Source organism: Enoplosus armatus, chromosome 14 (assembly GCF_043641665.1).
Source record: "Enoplosus armatus isolate fEnoArm2 chromosome 14, fEnoArm2.hap1, whole genome shotgun sequence".
Lineage (NCBI taxonomy): Eukaryota > Metazoa > Chordata > Actinopteri > Centrarchiformes > Enoplosidae > Enoplosus > Enoplosus armatus.
In genome coordinates this window covers 997,162-1,011,357 of record NC_092193.1, presented here as the reverse complement: position 1 = coordinate 1,011,357, position 14,196 = coordinate 997,162, and the positions used below count along the sequence as shown (strand labels likewise).

General features: G+C 44.4%; 1 protein-coding gene across 16 annotated transcripts in view; it reads left to right on the top strand.

Annotated features, from left to right (window-relative positions):
• Positions 1-13,153, top strand: part of LOC139296850 (discs large homolog 1-like protein) — a 96,148-nt gene extending 82,995 nt beyond the window's left edge. For 6 of the 16 annotated variants that reach the window (XM_070919400.1, XM_070919396.1, XM_070919390.1 and 3 more), the window contains 13 exons: positions 500-656; positions 1,530-1,632; positions 1,751-1,865; positions 2,431-2,607; positions 3,209-3,275; positions 6,261-6,357; positions 8,624-8,665; positions 10,802-10,852; positions 11,040-11,141; positions 11,250-11,422; positions 11,914-12,023; positions 12,119-12,210; positions 12,920-13,153. In XM_070919400.1, the coding sequence (XP_070775501.1) occupies positions 500-656; positions 1,530-1,632; positions 1,751-1,865; positions 2,431-2,607; positions 3,209-3,275; positions 6,261-6,357; positions 8,624-8,665; positions 10,802-10,852; positions 11,040-11,141; positions 11,250-11,422; positions 11,914-12,023; positions 12,119-12,210; positions 12,920-13,026 (1,393 nt within the window). In that variant the 3' untranslated portion in view covers positions 13,027-13,153. Of the gene's footprint in view, positions 1-499; positions 657-1,529; positions 1,633-1,750; positions 1,866-2,430; positions 2,608-3,208; positions 3,276-6,257; positions 6,358-6,787; positions 6,822-8,623; positions 8,666-10,801; positions 10,853-11,039; positions 11,142-11,249; positions 11,423-11,913; positions 12,024-12,118; positions 12,211-12,919 lie in introns of all 16 variants that reach the window. The other 10 variants (XM_070919403.1, XM_070919397.1, XM_070919392.1 and 7 more) reach the window with 3 other exon arrangements.
• Positions 13,154-14,196: the final 1,043 nt, after the last annotated feature.

The window sequence follows — 14,196 nt, the reverse complement described above, 5'->3', positions numbered from 1 at the left end:
ACAGCAGGTTGATGTAGCTCCGCCCTCTGCTGGTCGAAACCTGCAGTTACACACACACACACACACACACACACACACACACACCACCAGCACCTTCACTCCTGCACTCTTACAGCCTGATGTTCATCAGGTTTCATTCCACCTGTGAACATTCATTTCATGTTAGCTCTGCACACAAAAAAGACCAACAAAATAAAGTTTTGTTCCTGTAAAAACCTGAATTTTAAAATGAATCTTCACTCTGCAGCGGGCCTCGTTCTCACCGTCCTGCAGTGACATTATCACCTGACTGATGTGACCTGTTCACAATCGAGTGTTCATGTTTTTAGCCATCTGCCGTCGTCATCACGTCCGTTTTGACTGCGTCAGTGTTAGTGGTCATCATCATCATCATCATCATCTCTGTCCTCTGTGTGAGGTCACATGACATCAGGGTGATTGACAGCTCTGTGTGAGGTCACATGATGATAGGGTGATTGACAGCTGCGTGGTCCAACAGGGAGCCCAGGAAGGTGGTGCTGCACAGAGGAGCGACAGGACTGGGCTTCAACATCGTGGGCGGGGAGGACGGAGAGGGCATCTTCATCTCCTTCATCCTCGCTGGAGGACCAGCTGACCTCTGTGGAGAGCTGAGGAAAGGAGACAGACTCGTCTCTGTACGTACACACTCAACACACACACACAATGTAAAGATATCTGCCTTTGTTCTGACAGATAAATATGTGGTCATTATTATGCCTCCGTAGCTCTGAGGTTTTTGGAGATGTGTGTAGCCTTCAGAAGATATTGCTCCTTTTTAAAGATAAACTTTGGTCTCAGAAGCTCATTTTTATGGGGCCATTAACTTTGAACAGTCTTGTCAGTTTGTAGTTTTCTGTATTGACCTTCAGACCTACTCATCTGCAGAGAGCTACAGACGTAACATGAAGTGAATATTAGAGGCAGCCTGAATGTGTGATTATCCAGAGTTTTAGGATTATTATTACATAGTTATGGATAGTCAGAGGAAGGAGGGAGGAACGCGTGTCCAACTGAAGATGGATGTCTGTTACAAAAGTAAAGAAACGGGACGTTAGTACCTAACCTAACTAAGCAAAGTGGCTCTGACCTCTGACCTGAAATCAAACCTGTTCCCCGATCTTACATGTTTATTCTCCCAATCAAAGCACACTGAGGAATAAATACTAGAGTTAACTCAGTATTAAATCTAGTCTGTCTCTCTGGTCTAACAAATCTGATCTGTTGCTTAGACTAAGAGAAGATATCAGAGAGCAGACTGCAAATAAATAATGCACTAAGGCATGACGTGTAACGACACCCAGTGAACCTTCAGAGACGAGAGAAAGGGGAGCAAAATGAACACAAACAGCTGGTTGTTCATTTGTAGATCGATCTCAGCCTCAAAACAGATACTGTGCTGTTCTCTGTACAGGGTTAGAAAGCTGAAACTATATATATGTGTATATATATATATGTATAACTGAACTGTTCTGTGTCTGACGCTGGCGGCTGTGTGTTGCTGTCTTCAGGTGAACGGGGTGGACCTCCGTAACGCCACCCACGAACAGGCTGCAGCCGCCCTGAAGAACGCCGGGCAGACGGTGACCATCATCGCCCACTACAGACCAGAGGGTGAGACACCTGGACACACCTGCAGGACCCGTCACATGATCTCTAGTTTGGAATTATATATCCACTCACACTTTTGGGATTACCCCTTTGACTCTGCAAACGTTGTCTTCCTGTCCAGAGTACAGTCGGTTCGAGGCGAAGATCCACGACCTGAGAGAGCAGATGATGAACAGCAGCATCAGTTCTGGATCTGGATCTTTGCGGACGAGTCAGAAGAGGTCGCTATACGTCAGGTAAGATGAAGATGAAGATGACGAGTCTTTCTTTACTCTTTACAGAACAAAATATTTTGTAAAACAATTTAATTCTCCATTTTTAATTTAGTTAAATTAGCAGCATATCGCTTCACCAGAAAATGTTAAAAACCATGTGTTTTTTTTTGTATTTATAAATGATAATATTATATCATTCATTCAAGTTGATCGAATTATTATTTTAGTTGATTGAATTAATTACTTGAAAACTAACTAGATTGATTGATAGTAATTTTACTAAAAAAAATTTCACTGAGCTGCATGAATCAGGAATAATGTAATTAACTATTGTATCAAATTTTTAATTAATTAAAAACATAATTATTAATACTTTCAATCAATGATTTATTTAAATGAATAATTTAAATCAAAGTGGAATATTATTTTATTGATAAAAACTGATACTGATTCATTTAACTCAAGCTCTGGAAAACAATATTTTTGTAAAGTTTGTCATCTCCTCTAGATTCAAATAAAGTTTGAAGTTGAAGAGGTAACAGTTGATTTGACGGGTTCATGTGTGAGGTGTGTGTTTGTCACACAGAGCTCTGTTTGACTACGATAAGACCAGAGACTCCGGTCTGCCCAGTCAGGGACTCAACTTTAAGTTCGGAGACATCCTTCATGTGGTGAATGCCTCGGACGACGAGTGGTGGCAGGCCAGACAGCTGACGTCACAGGGGGAGGTGGAGGAGGTGGGGGTGATCCCCAGCAAGAGACGGTCAGTCACTCTCTCACACACACACACAGAGTCACGTGACCGGAGTGTCTTTTATGTGTTACAGGTTGGCCTCCGTATCAGAGCCCAGATTTAGTTCCAGGAACTAAACCGTGGAACCAAAAGCAAAACCTCTTAGGTTACGTTAAAGCTGCAGTGATGTACAGGTGTACTCCAGGACCCTGTGACATCACTGTTGCGTGTGGTTACAGGTGCAACTCTTCTGACCACATCCAGAGGTGAAACTTTCAACCAGAGAGGGCAGTCCTGCTATCTATAAGGCTCTACGCATGATGAGCATTATGTGTAGTGCAGGTTTCATCCAGATGTTTTAAAGACGAGAGAGGAGGCTTGAACAGATTTACCACAAAAGAAACCACCGGCAGTCAAAAGCCCCCGATGATCAAGAAGGGGTTTAATTAAAACTGATGAAAGCTGGGATGCAGCCGTGAGGCGTAACATCTGAGCAGCACATAACGTTAGCTGGTTCACGATGGCACCAGCACTAAGTGTAACAGTGCACTGACCTGGAGCCTGTCTGTCATCTTTACTACAACATGTGACCTCTGCTGACCTTTGACCCTCTGTCCGTCTTTGACCTCAGGGTTGAGAAGAAGGAGAGAGCGAGATTAAAGACGGTGAAGTTCAACGCAAAGTCTCGAGACAGAGGGGTGAGTGTTTCATTGCTGCAGCGGTACTGGTGGAGGTAGAACAGGAAGTAACAGAACGTTCCCACCCACGTTATTCCGGGTCCCATGATACCTGAATTATGGGCTCCACTTACGGTTATTCCTTTCACTGAACCGGCTTCTGCAAGAGTTTTATTATTTCCTTTGAAAAACGAAGCGACGAACAGGCCGAAGAGCTCTGAGGCTGATCAGTACTCTTTTATTAAAGGCGGTGGGACGCAGCCCTCTCCAGCTCAAGGCAGACTTTGAGCAGGAGGTTCTGGTTTAGTCTTCTTTTGTTAAGCGACTGTTGACTGACGGGAACAAACCCTTTCTGTTTAGCCAGAAATGTATTTCTGCCTGATTGTCCAAACAGCCAAACTTGCTCCTGAACTCGGTAACATTGAAGCTAACTCTAAGCTAACTTAGCTCACCACTTGAGTGAAAGGAATAACCAGAAGTTCACTCCAGGTGTCATGGGACGATGAATAACGTGGATTGTTGTCTTTTAGTGTCGTCTGTATCTGAGCTGCATTCAGAACAGCTTCTGTAGTGACTGATTCCATTTACTTTGCATGATTTTAGTCTTCTGAAGTCAGAGTTTTATAAATCTGTATGAAGATGACCTGTGTTTGCGCCGCAGCCACCTACTAATAAATGTTTGACTAATGTTTGAAACCAGCCAGTTAACAGCATGTTGTTGTTGATCTTTGAGGCGTTTTCTTCTTCACCACTCAAACGTCTCTGCAGCCGAACCGCAGCAGTGCCTCCCCAGCACCTTTAAACCGTGTGTCGCTTTAACACGCGTTGCCAAAACGCCGCCCAGCGCCGCCCCTAACACACCAGACTGATGGGGGGGAGAAAAAAACAACACGCATGACCCCCGACCCCTCCCTCCCTCCTCATGCAGAGAGAAACGCTTGACATTGATGTCTGACTGTCTGCTGCTCACTCAAACCTTCCTCTTCCTCCTCCTCCTCCTCCTCCTCCTCCTCCTCCTCCTCGCCACTCACCTCTCCCACCCCCTCCCTTTCCCGCTGGATAACATTGAAGTGCGGCATGTGATCTAATGATGTCAGTAGCCCCACCTCCTGCAAAAGTTTAAAGCTCAGTAAAGTTTTGGTTTTGGCTTTTTGTTTATTTTTATTATTTTATGTAATATCATTTATTATTTAATGTGATCAGAAAAGCACAAAGAGAAGCTGTCTGTATTTAAGGCTGCACTGATCAATATTCTTCTTTAATAAGCAATAGGTCGAATGATCAGTCTCTGCTAGTTGTGACTATGTAGCAGCTCTGAGCAGCTTTTCAGCCTCTTCTGGCTCCTAGTTTTGGTTTCCTGTCTGGTTCAGTCTCAGTGTTTTCAGAATAAAAGCGGTAAGAAGCCACTGAACATGAGCTGCTCATAGAGGAGCATTTAGCAGCTAAAGAGACCAGAAACAGAGCTAACACACGAAGCAGCATGTTGCTCTGTAGCTGCCGGACGTAGCATGTTAGCATCAACTACTTTATAAGCTGTGCTTGATTGATTACTTTGATTTACGATGACATACGCATTAGTTCACACCAGTGAGGTTAACTTCAGCCACAATCCTCCCTGACTGGTCTCATGATGCCGTTACTCTCGTGAGACGGACATTAACACGACTCAGCTTCCCACATCTGATTGGACGAACAGTCACTGGGCTCTCATTGGCCAACTAAAATATCTTCTATCTATCCACTAAAATCTGGGTACATTTTAGAAAAAAAAGGCAGATGATGAGTAATAATTAGTCTTGTAAAACATTTGCTGATCAGTCTGAACATTTCTGATATAACATCTTTGAGAATTCATGATTTTATTTTGTCATTTTTACCCAAAACCGGCTTAGAATAACTCTCGAAGACACACATGTGACCTTTGACCTGACTGAAATCTGTGTGAGGTGATTCAGCAGAAATCCAGATGTTTAAACAGATCTTACAGTTCTTACTTTGATTGGATAGTTTCATGGACGGTGCATCACCTGTTAACTTTAATAATCAGTGTTGATGTAGTTTGGAGGCGCAGCTCTTCTCGGTGCTGATGAGCTTAGACAGAATCAGCTGATCTGGAACCAGTTTGAAAGTCTTCTCTCAGCTTGTAGCCACTGTGTCTCTGCATGTTGTCTGCATGTTTAGTTTCTCCTCATCCTGCTTTTGTCTGACGTCTGCTGCCTTCACTGTCACTGCGTTAAACTCAGCCTCAGAAGCACTGACAGGACCACGTCACTCAGAACAAGAAGTGGTCAGCGGTGGTTTGGCCTCGTACTCGCAGGCCGCTACTGAGGCCGAGGTACCTCTGGTGTATCTTATGCTGAAATAAACGACTGTTCAAATACAGTAAATAAGCTGAACTACAGAGTCAAACTCACCTCTCAGCTGAGCACAGATAAACTGTTCTCGGCCAGTGATTCGTTCCTCTGACTTCTACTTTGCCTTTTTGTCCAGTGTGGTAAACTTCCTGCAGATATTTCAAATTAAAAGCCTGCTGGAAATGGAAGGAGTTAAGCCCTTCGCATTGTAGAGAAGAAGCGACTGGAATGAATCAGAGAATAGAGAGATTGTAGTATTGTAGAGTGTGGTGAGTGTCACATGACATGGAGTTATCAAGACCACAGGTGAACATGGAGGAAGTGTTGAGTTGGTATCCAATTAAAACAGCAGCAGAAAACAGGGAGGACTCTTACTGAAGTATGATCAGATATAAGGTTCATTCAGACGTTACTGTAGAGATCAATGTGTTCTTTCAACAGCTGTATTAGTCATGTTATTTACTTCTAGATTTATCATTATGATCTCATTTCTACATTGTTTAATGAGTTTCAGCACTGTTAGCCAGCTAGCCACAGACTCAGACAAAAAGCGTCTCATTCTGTCCCAACCGACATCAGACTCCCCCATCTCCCCCCTCTTCCTCCTCTTTTTTTTTATTCCATCACCCCTCCTCCTCTTCCTCCTCAGCAGTCTCTCAATGACAAGCGTAAAAAGAACCTCTTTTCCCGAAAGTTTCCGTTCTACAAGAGCAAAGAGGCGAGCGAGCAGGAGACCAGTGATGTCGACCGTAAGTACCAGCGCGACTGGGGAGGCGGGGGTGGGCGGTCTGTCTGAGAGACGATTGGTCGGCGACAGGACGAGAGGTCAGCTGGCTGCGGCGCGCTGCAAACGCACTGGTTGTCACGGCAACAGGGCCTGGCTAAAAGAAAATGCAATATCACCACTGAACTGATCAAAAACTGCTCAAATTGTCAGGTTGACTGAAACCCCCCCAAACATCTGACTGCCCCCCCCCCCCCGACATGTGACAGCTGTGAAGGCAGAGTATTTGGTCCCTAAAATGAGTCCCTCCTCCTCAGAGCCAAAATGGCCGCCCTGTAGCCCCGCTGACCAGCTGCGTTCCCTCTGCTCTCTCTGCCTGTCGCTGTAACTCAGTAACTTTTGTGTTTCTTGTGGTTGTTTTCTCCTCGTTGTTCACTCGGCTCTGCTGACCTCAGGACAACAGTGACGACATGCTATCCAAAGGCCACAGTAAGTGCCCCCCCACCTCACCCCCCCACTACCCATCAGCCTCCTGGTCTCCACCAGGAATCTTTTTCAGCCAACACTGACTATATATATAGCCTTTTAGTTGGGAATGGTAAAAATAAAACTTAAGTCAGATTTGACTTAAAGTACCGACCTATTGTTTTGTCCTCTTGGCTCTCAGACATCGACCTCACATGTTAGTTTAGTCTGACAGAACTCAGAGTTTCATCTCCTCATCGTCGGTACATTGACTTGACTACTGGCCGTTACTTAGTTTTTACGTCTTCAAGTATTAAGTCCAGAGTGACTGTTATTGGGAAAGAATCCAGCAGAAAAACAGCCGCAGGGTTTTTGAAAAGGTATTTCAGTTATAAGTTGTACAGCAACTGTCAAAATAAGGTAAAATGAGCAGCAAAGAAACAAAAGGAGCTAGAGAGGTTAAAAGAGCAAAACTCAAAAGAAAAACAAGAGCAGATCACAGTAATTAAGAATTGCAATAAAACAAAGTTGCATGTTCTCCAAAAATTAAACAGCCGTTATTTAATATTAAAGATAACGAAATAAACGTCTTTCCATGCACTTTAGTGTGATGCTCCTGCAGCTTATCTGTTTTACTGGGCGGTTGGTGTGGGATTGAATTGTTTTAATTGTTTGACTCCTGAAGAAGTCATTGCACCAACAGCTGAGTCGCAACCGATGAATGCAGCAGACGAACCAAACAGACTGCAGCTGCACGTCGTCTTTACGTTGACATTCGACTGTTCATTTCAAAATATTTACTCTAAAATCAGCAAACATCTGCTTCTGTGATAACAGCTGGTGGTAAAGTTGGTTCCTGGTGGACACGTAGACCTCCCCTCCCTCCTCTTCATCCCTCCTCCTCCTCTTCTTCATCACCGATCAGTGGAGGGTCCTCCTGACCGGAGCTCCGTCTCTTCACTCTGTCACAACACTCTCATAGAAAAATCACACTTTTCATAAGTTGTCACTGCTCCACCTGTCATGTGTTTACTGTAGACCTCGTCCCCTCACTGCCCCACCTGGATCCACCTGGATCCACCTGGAAACACAATAACTATTAATAACTACATGAAATAAAAGAAACCTTTGTTTTTGTTGTGATGAGATGACAGAATCAGAATGAGAAATACTTTATTGATCCTGTTTTTAAATGAGTCATTGTTGTGATTTACGGCTTATTTTCATTATCAGTTATATTTTAGATTCATTGTCTTTAAAATGTCAGCAGATTGTGAAGAATCCCAAAGATATTCAGATCACGATGATAGAAGACAAAGACAAACAGAAAATATTCACTTTTGAAAAGTTGGAACCACTGATTTTTTTTTTTCATTGCCATTTTTGCTTAAAAAGTTCAATGAAATTATTGATTGATTATTGAAGTTGTCGCTGATTTATTTCCTGTCAGTCGACTGAAGCGTCGCAGCTCCACTTTTGAAGAGTTGATGTGATGGAGAATGACTTGATTTGACTCACAGTGGGATGTGAATATTAGACATGGACATGATGATGCAGTGACTACATTAGTTTGAAGTCCTGGAACAGTTTTGGAAGGTTTGGATTGTGTTTGGATTACGTTTGGTCCCGTCTGTCCTGAAGCTTTTTTCTGTTTGCTGTTTGAATTGAAAATGAGAACATTTGTGTTACTGTGATTCTTCTGCTGCTGTTGGACTTTGGACACCTCGGTCCTCCTCTGTTTTTATACCGTGGCTCTGGGCAAAGCATTGTGGGAAAGCGATGCTCCCTTCTGACTCGGTGTGTCCTGTGTTTTGTTGTGATTCCAGAACATGTGACCTCTAACGCCAGCGATAGTGAAAGTAGCTACCGTAAGTGTGACACTCTGCCGTCGACGCTGACACTAACCATCAGTCTGAACCTGCTAACTGCTAACTGCTAACTCCCTCACTGATGTCATCAATGAGCACAAACCGCTGATTGGCCGATGACAGCATGACCTCACACACAGTTTATCTCCCTGCTAACGTCTGTCCAGGCTGCATTACAGCTGCTGCCTGCTGCATGGACTCTGAGTGTGTGTGTGTGTGTGTGTGTGTTGAATATTATTTATTAGAAAACAACACAGTAGAGTTCTGCTCAGGCCTCAAACACTGACCTGAAAAACATTGTGAACTCTGAAAGTCCAGAAAGAGAGTTGATAAGTTTGAAACAGACAGTAAATGAGTAAATGCTGCCGCAGATGAAGCTGAGAGCAGAAAGCATCCGATCTGTGTGGACAGTCGGATGGTGGATGTCACACCCTCTCTGTGCGTCTGCAGACTTTGGCTTATTCGTGTCAATCGCTCTGGTTCCTTGTCATCTGTGTACGTTCATGAATCAGCGTGGCCTGAGCTCCTGCAGTACTCTGTGTGAAAGCTTTTTAAAACGCTGCCCCTCTTCCTGTAATAATGTACAGAAGGACCTGAACATGTCAGAGCTGATCACCACGAGGGACTGCCAGTCCATTTTAAGGACTCGTGGTCATTTTAGAAGATTGTACCTGTTAGTGCATCATAACTGTGATTGTGTTTGTTTGTGTTTATTGTTGTAACTATGTTGATGCTGAGAATTTAATCTCAGTGAGACCTTCACCTGGTTGAATAAATATATATAAGTTTCCATCATGTTCTCCACGTGGTTCTCCATCTTCTGAGCTCTGACTGGAGCTCTTTTAATGACGTCATCGCGTCGTGTCCTCTTCTTCTGTGGTGGTTTAATGGCAGCGACTGGAGAATTAGCTCCACCAGCTGTTTATTAGCTCCACCAGCTGTTTGTCAGCTCCACCAGCTGTTTATTAGCTCCACCAGCTGTTTATTAGTTCCACCAGCTGTTTGTCAGCTCCACCAGCTGTTTGTCAGCTCCACCAGCTGTTTGTCAGCTCCACCAGCTGTTTATTAGCGCCACCAGCTGTTTATTAGCTCCACGAGCTGTTCATCTCCATCAACTAGTGAACTCATATTGACACAGAAACAAGCAGCAGGTCACATTTTATTTTGTTGATTAGCTTTGAAAGTTTCACTACATTTGAAACTTGACTTGTGGCGGTTCATAATGACTATTGATCTTTTAGTCCATACAAGATCAATTCATGTCCATCAGTAAATGAAGTATAGTGTTGCAGTCTCTCAGGTCAAAGTGTTTGCACACTGCAGAGGCCTCCTGGGGATTTAAACAAGCTCCCTGTCAGCCACATGTAGCTACAATTCGTCTGTCTGTCTGTCTGTCTGTCTCTCTGTCTGTCTGTATGTCTGTCTGTCTCTCTCTCTCTGCGTCTCTGTCTCTGTCTGTCTGTCTATCTGTCTCTCTGTCTGTCTCTCTGTGTCTCTGTCTGTCTCTCTGTCTCCCTGTCTGTGTCTCTGTCTGTCTGTCTGTCTGTCTCTCTGTCTGTCTCTCTGTGTCTCTGTCTGTCTCTCTGTCTGTCTGCCTGTCTGTCTGTCTCTCTGTCTGTCTCTCTGTCTGTCTGTCTGCCTGTCTGCCTGTCTGTCTGTCTCTCTGTCTGTCTCTCTGTCTGTCTGTCTGCCTGTCTGTCTTTACCTGCCACAGTATGATAGTAACATTAGTTCATAGAAACACTGATTTTGTACATTAAATCAAACAGGATTCATACACATGAACAGGAACTAGAACGGGAACTAGAACGGGAACTAGAACGGGAACTAGAACGGGAACAGGAAAGTGAACAGGAACTAGAACGGGAAAGTGAACAGGAACTAGAACAGGAACTAGAACGGGAACAGGAACTAGAACAGGAAAGTGAACGGGAACTAGAACATTAACAGGAACTAGATCATGAACTAGAACAGGAACAGGAACTAACTTGTTCCAGATAAACTCCATCACGTCCTCTGATCTCACGTCTGCTCCTCTCGGCCTTCATCCTTCACTCTGATCTCCTCCATTAAACTAATCTGTTAATGCTGCTGACTGTGTTGAACACTCATCTTGTGTTGTTCCTGTGTGTGTAGGTGGGCAGGAGGAGTATGTTCTGTCGTATGAACCCGTCAGTCAGCAGGAAGGTGAGAGCAGCCGACCTCAACACTTCACTGCACCTCCGTCCATTTATCTCCTCTGACACTTTAGAACTGCATCTGTGTTGTTCATGATTAATGATTAATGATTAATGATTTTTAATGAAGTGAATGAGTCAGATTGTTCAGGTCAGAGTTCAGACTGATCGCTTCCTGTTTCCGCCCTCTCCGACAGTAAACTACACCCGTCCCGTCATCATCCTCGGCCCCATGAAGGATCGGATCAACGACGACCTGATCTCTGAGTTCCCCGACAAATTCGGATCCTGCGTCCCACGTGAGTCCACACAGATAGACGGAGCCATTTAAAGTAATCACTAGACCACTTTGGGTCACGTTCTCAGATATCAGTAGTCCAAATAAAGACATGCCCCCCCCCCCCCAGATACCACCCGGCCGAAGCGGGACTACGAGGTGGACGGCAGAGATTATCACTTTGTGGTGTCCAGAGAGCAGATGGAGAAGGACATCCAGGACCACAGGTTCATCGAGGCGGGACAGTACAACAACCACCTGTATGGAACCAGCGTGCAGTCGGTCCGAGAGGTGGCTGAGAAGGTACCAAGACCCGCTCCCCAGTTAGTTCCCAGGAACCTGCATCTCATCCAGAGAAATCAGGGACTACATTTGGTTCCTGACCACTAACAAATCCCTGCCTCGGGGGTCTAATGAGATGATTTGTAGTGAAGATGCAGAAACATGAGGAGGGACATGAGATGCTACAAAGGTCTCTGGTCAGATTGGAATGTGTCACTAGTTGACCAGGATCCCCAGGAACTACATGTAGTCCTGGTTCCTCTGCTGGGAACACAGGGAAGGTTCTCGAGTTCCTGAAATGGCTCCCAGGTTCCTGCAGGGAAAACAAGCTACTAGTTCCTAGTTCAGCTTCTGGGCTTAGTGTCTTTAGTACCTGGAACTATTTGATCTGAGTAAATAATGAAGAGCTGGAACCACATTTCTTTCAGTGCAGCCAGTTTCAGTTTCTCATTTCAAGACCTCTGAAGGTTCTCTGTGTTCAGATGAACATGTTCTTCTTCTGTGGTTTTCAGGGTAAACACTGCATCCTGGACGTGTCGGGGAACGCCATCAAGAGACTCCAGCTGGCTCAGCTTCACCCCATCGCTATCTTCATCAAACCCAAATCTGTGGAGAACATCATGTGAGTCTCACAAACAGCGACCAGCAGGAGGTCCTTTCGTTTCTCCTTTGGTGTCATGACGTGTTGTGATCTCGGTGTGGTCTTTGGTCCTGCAGGGAGATGAACAAGCGTCTGACGGAGGAGCAGGGCAGGAAAACCTTCGACAGAGCCACCAAGCTGGAGCAGGAGTTCACCGAGCATTTCACAGGTGAGACGGCCGGACGTTCCCTTTAACTCTTCACAGTTTCCCCCTGAAAGAACAAAACACTTCAGTTGTTCTACAGATGTTTCTCTTGTCTGCACAGTTCAATCAGATGGAAATGTTCCACATTATCGACACATTAGACCCCAAAATGTAAACGGACGTGTTTGTCTTCTTTTTGAACGTTGGGATCTCTGCTAGAATTTAAAATACATTTCTGTGAGTCAAAAAAGACTCTCAAGTCGTTCTTAAAAAAACCCTCATGTTCAAACTCAAACCATCAACCTGTCAGTCCGTCTCTCAGTCCTGTCTCACTTCCTGTCTGTGGCTCTCAGCTCTCAGCCCATTGGTTCCTATCATGTTACTATCATGTGTTTATGAAACTAACAGGAGGAAATAGTGCATTTGTTGGGGACTATTTTCAGTGGCGGGTGAATCCACATGTGGAGCTCTAGTGAGTGTTTGTGGCAGCAGGACGGTGTGTGTGAGACTGAGTCCAGATAAACTACAGTGTGTGTGTTCATGGTGATGAAGGAACATGTGTGACTCAGTGATGTGTTCTATTAATAATATTAATAATAATAAAATACATCAGCTGTCGGTAGGAACATTCACTGCTGCTTTGAGTCTGAACAGGAAGAGAAACAGAGCATCAGCAGACCTTTCTTAGTTTTCCATCATTATTCAAACGTATTGTTATTTCTGACCCTTGCAGCCATCGTTCAGGGCGACACTCTGGAGGAGATCTACGATCAGGTGAAGCAGATCATCGAGGAGCAGTCGGGTCCGTTCATCTGGGTTCAGTCTAAGGAGAAGTTATGAAGATCAGAACGCTCCGTCTGCTCCATCGCTCCTCTCTTTAGATTCAGTTTGTTTTATTTTGAAAAGAAAAGTCGACCTGCAGACGGCAGCCTTGCCCCCCTCCCCTCCTCACCCTCCACCCCCCCGATCAACGACACGACATGCCGGCTGACCAGAGTGATGTTTCACTTTGTGTTTTTTGCCATTGTTGTGTTTCCTGACCAGCAGAGTAAAGCACACAGGAAGTATGATGACATCAGCACACGGTCCAGCTCCTTAATGTTTAAGGGAGGAGGAGGAGGAGGAGGAGGAGGAGGAGATGTGTCCATGAAAGTGGCCAGAAGAAACGTACAAAGCAGATTTTATCTTTTTTTTTTTTTTTGTTTGTGGGTTTTTCTCCCTTTTTTTGTCTTGTAAGGCGAGCGTGGACGGACGGACGGAGTTTCAGTCTCAGGCAGGGTCTGTCCGTCCGGAGGAAGGCGGAGACACAAAAAGCAAAACTTTGCACGTTTGAGCTTTAACAGCATGTCATTTAATACCCCATTTCTTTCCCATCAGCCCCTTCACCTCAGCGTCTGACGTCACAGCTTTTCTTCTGTTCTGCGCTCATCTCGTCACCTTTTCTTCTTTTCCGCTCCAGTTGAATCACGTTTAGTTTGATGTTCTTGCTGCTCGCTGCTGCGGGATGTTCGTCCGGACGCTCTGCAGGGTTCCTGCTCTGCTGCTGGGGGGCGCTGTGGAGCTTCATACTGAAGTCTGTGTGTTTTTAAGTTGTTTTCACGTAACGAATTATGATTTTATTGCTGAACATTTTAGATATTTAGTTTGACCCCCTTCAATGAGGTCAGAGGTCACAGCATTGATTATTGTAGCTACAATGTAAAAACATCTGGATCTTCTCACATCTGTCTTTAAAGAAGTCTCTAAAACAAGAGACATTTACCTCATAATTATGGCTTAATGAGGAACCTCCTTATCACGAGAAAACACTAATGATAATAATAATAATCATGAGAAATCGATCCTGATTACAAGAAAAGTAATATTGTTATTCTTGTCAGAATTGTGGATTAATAAAGATGAGAAGCCTTCATGAAGAATCACACATCATTTCAACACTTAATCATTAGAAGAAAATGAGTTTAATCATAATTAACAGATAAATTCAGAATAAAACATCGTTCCAGGTGA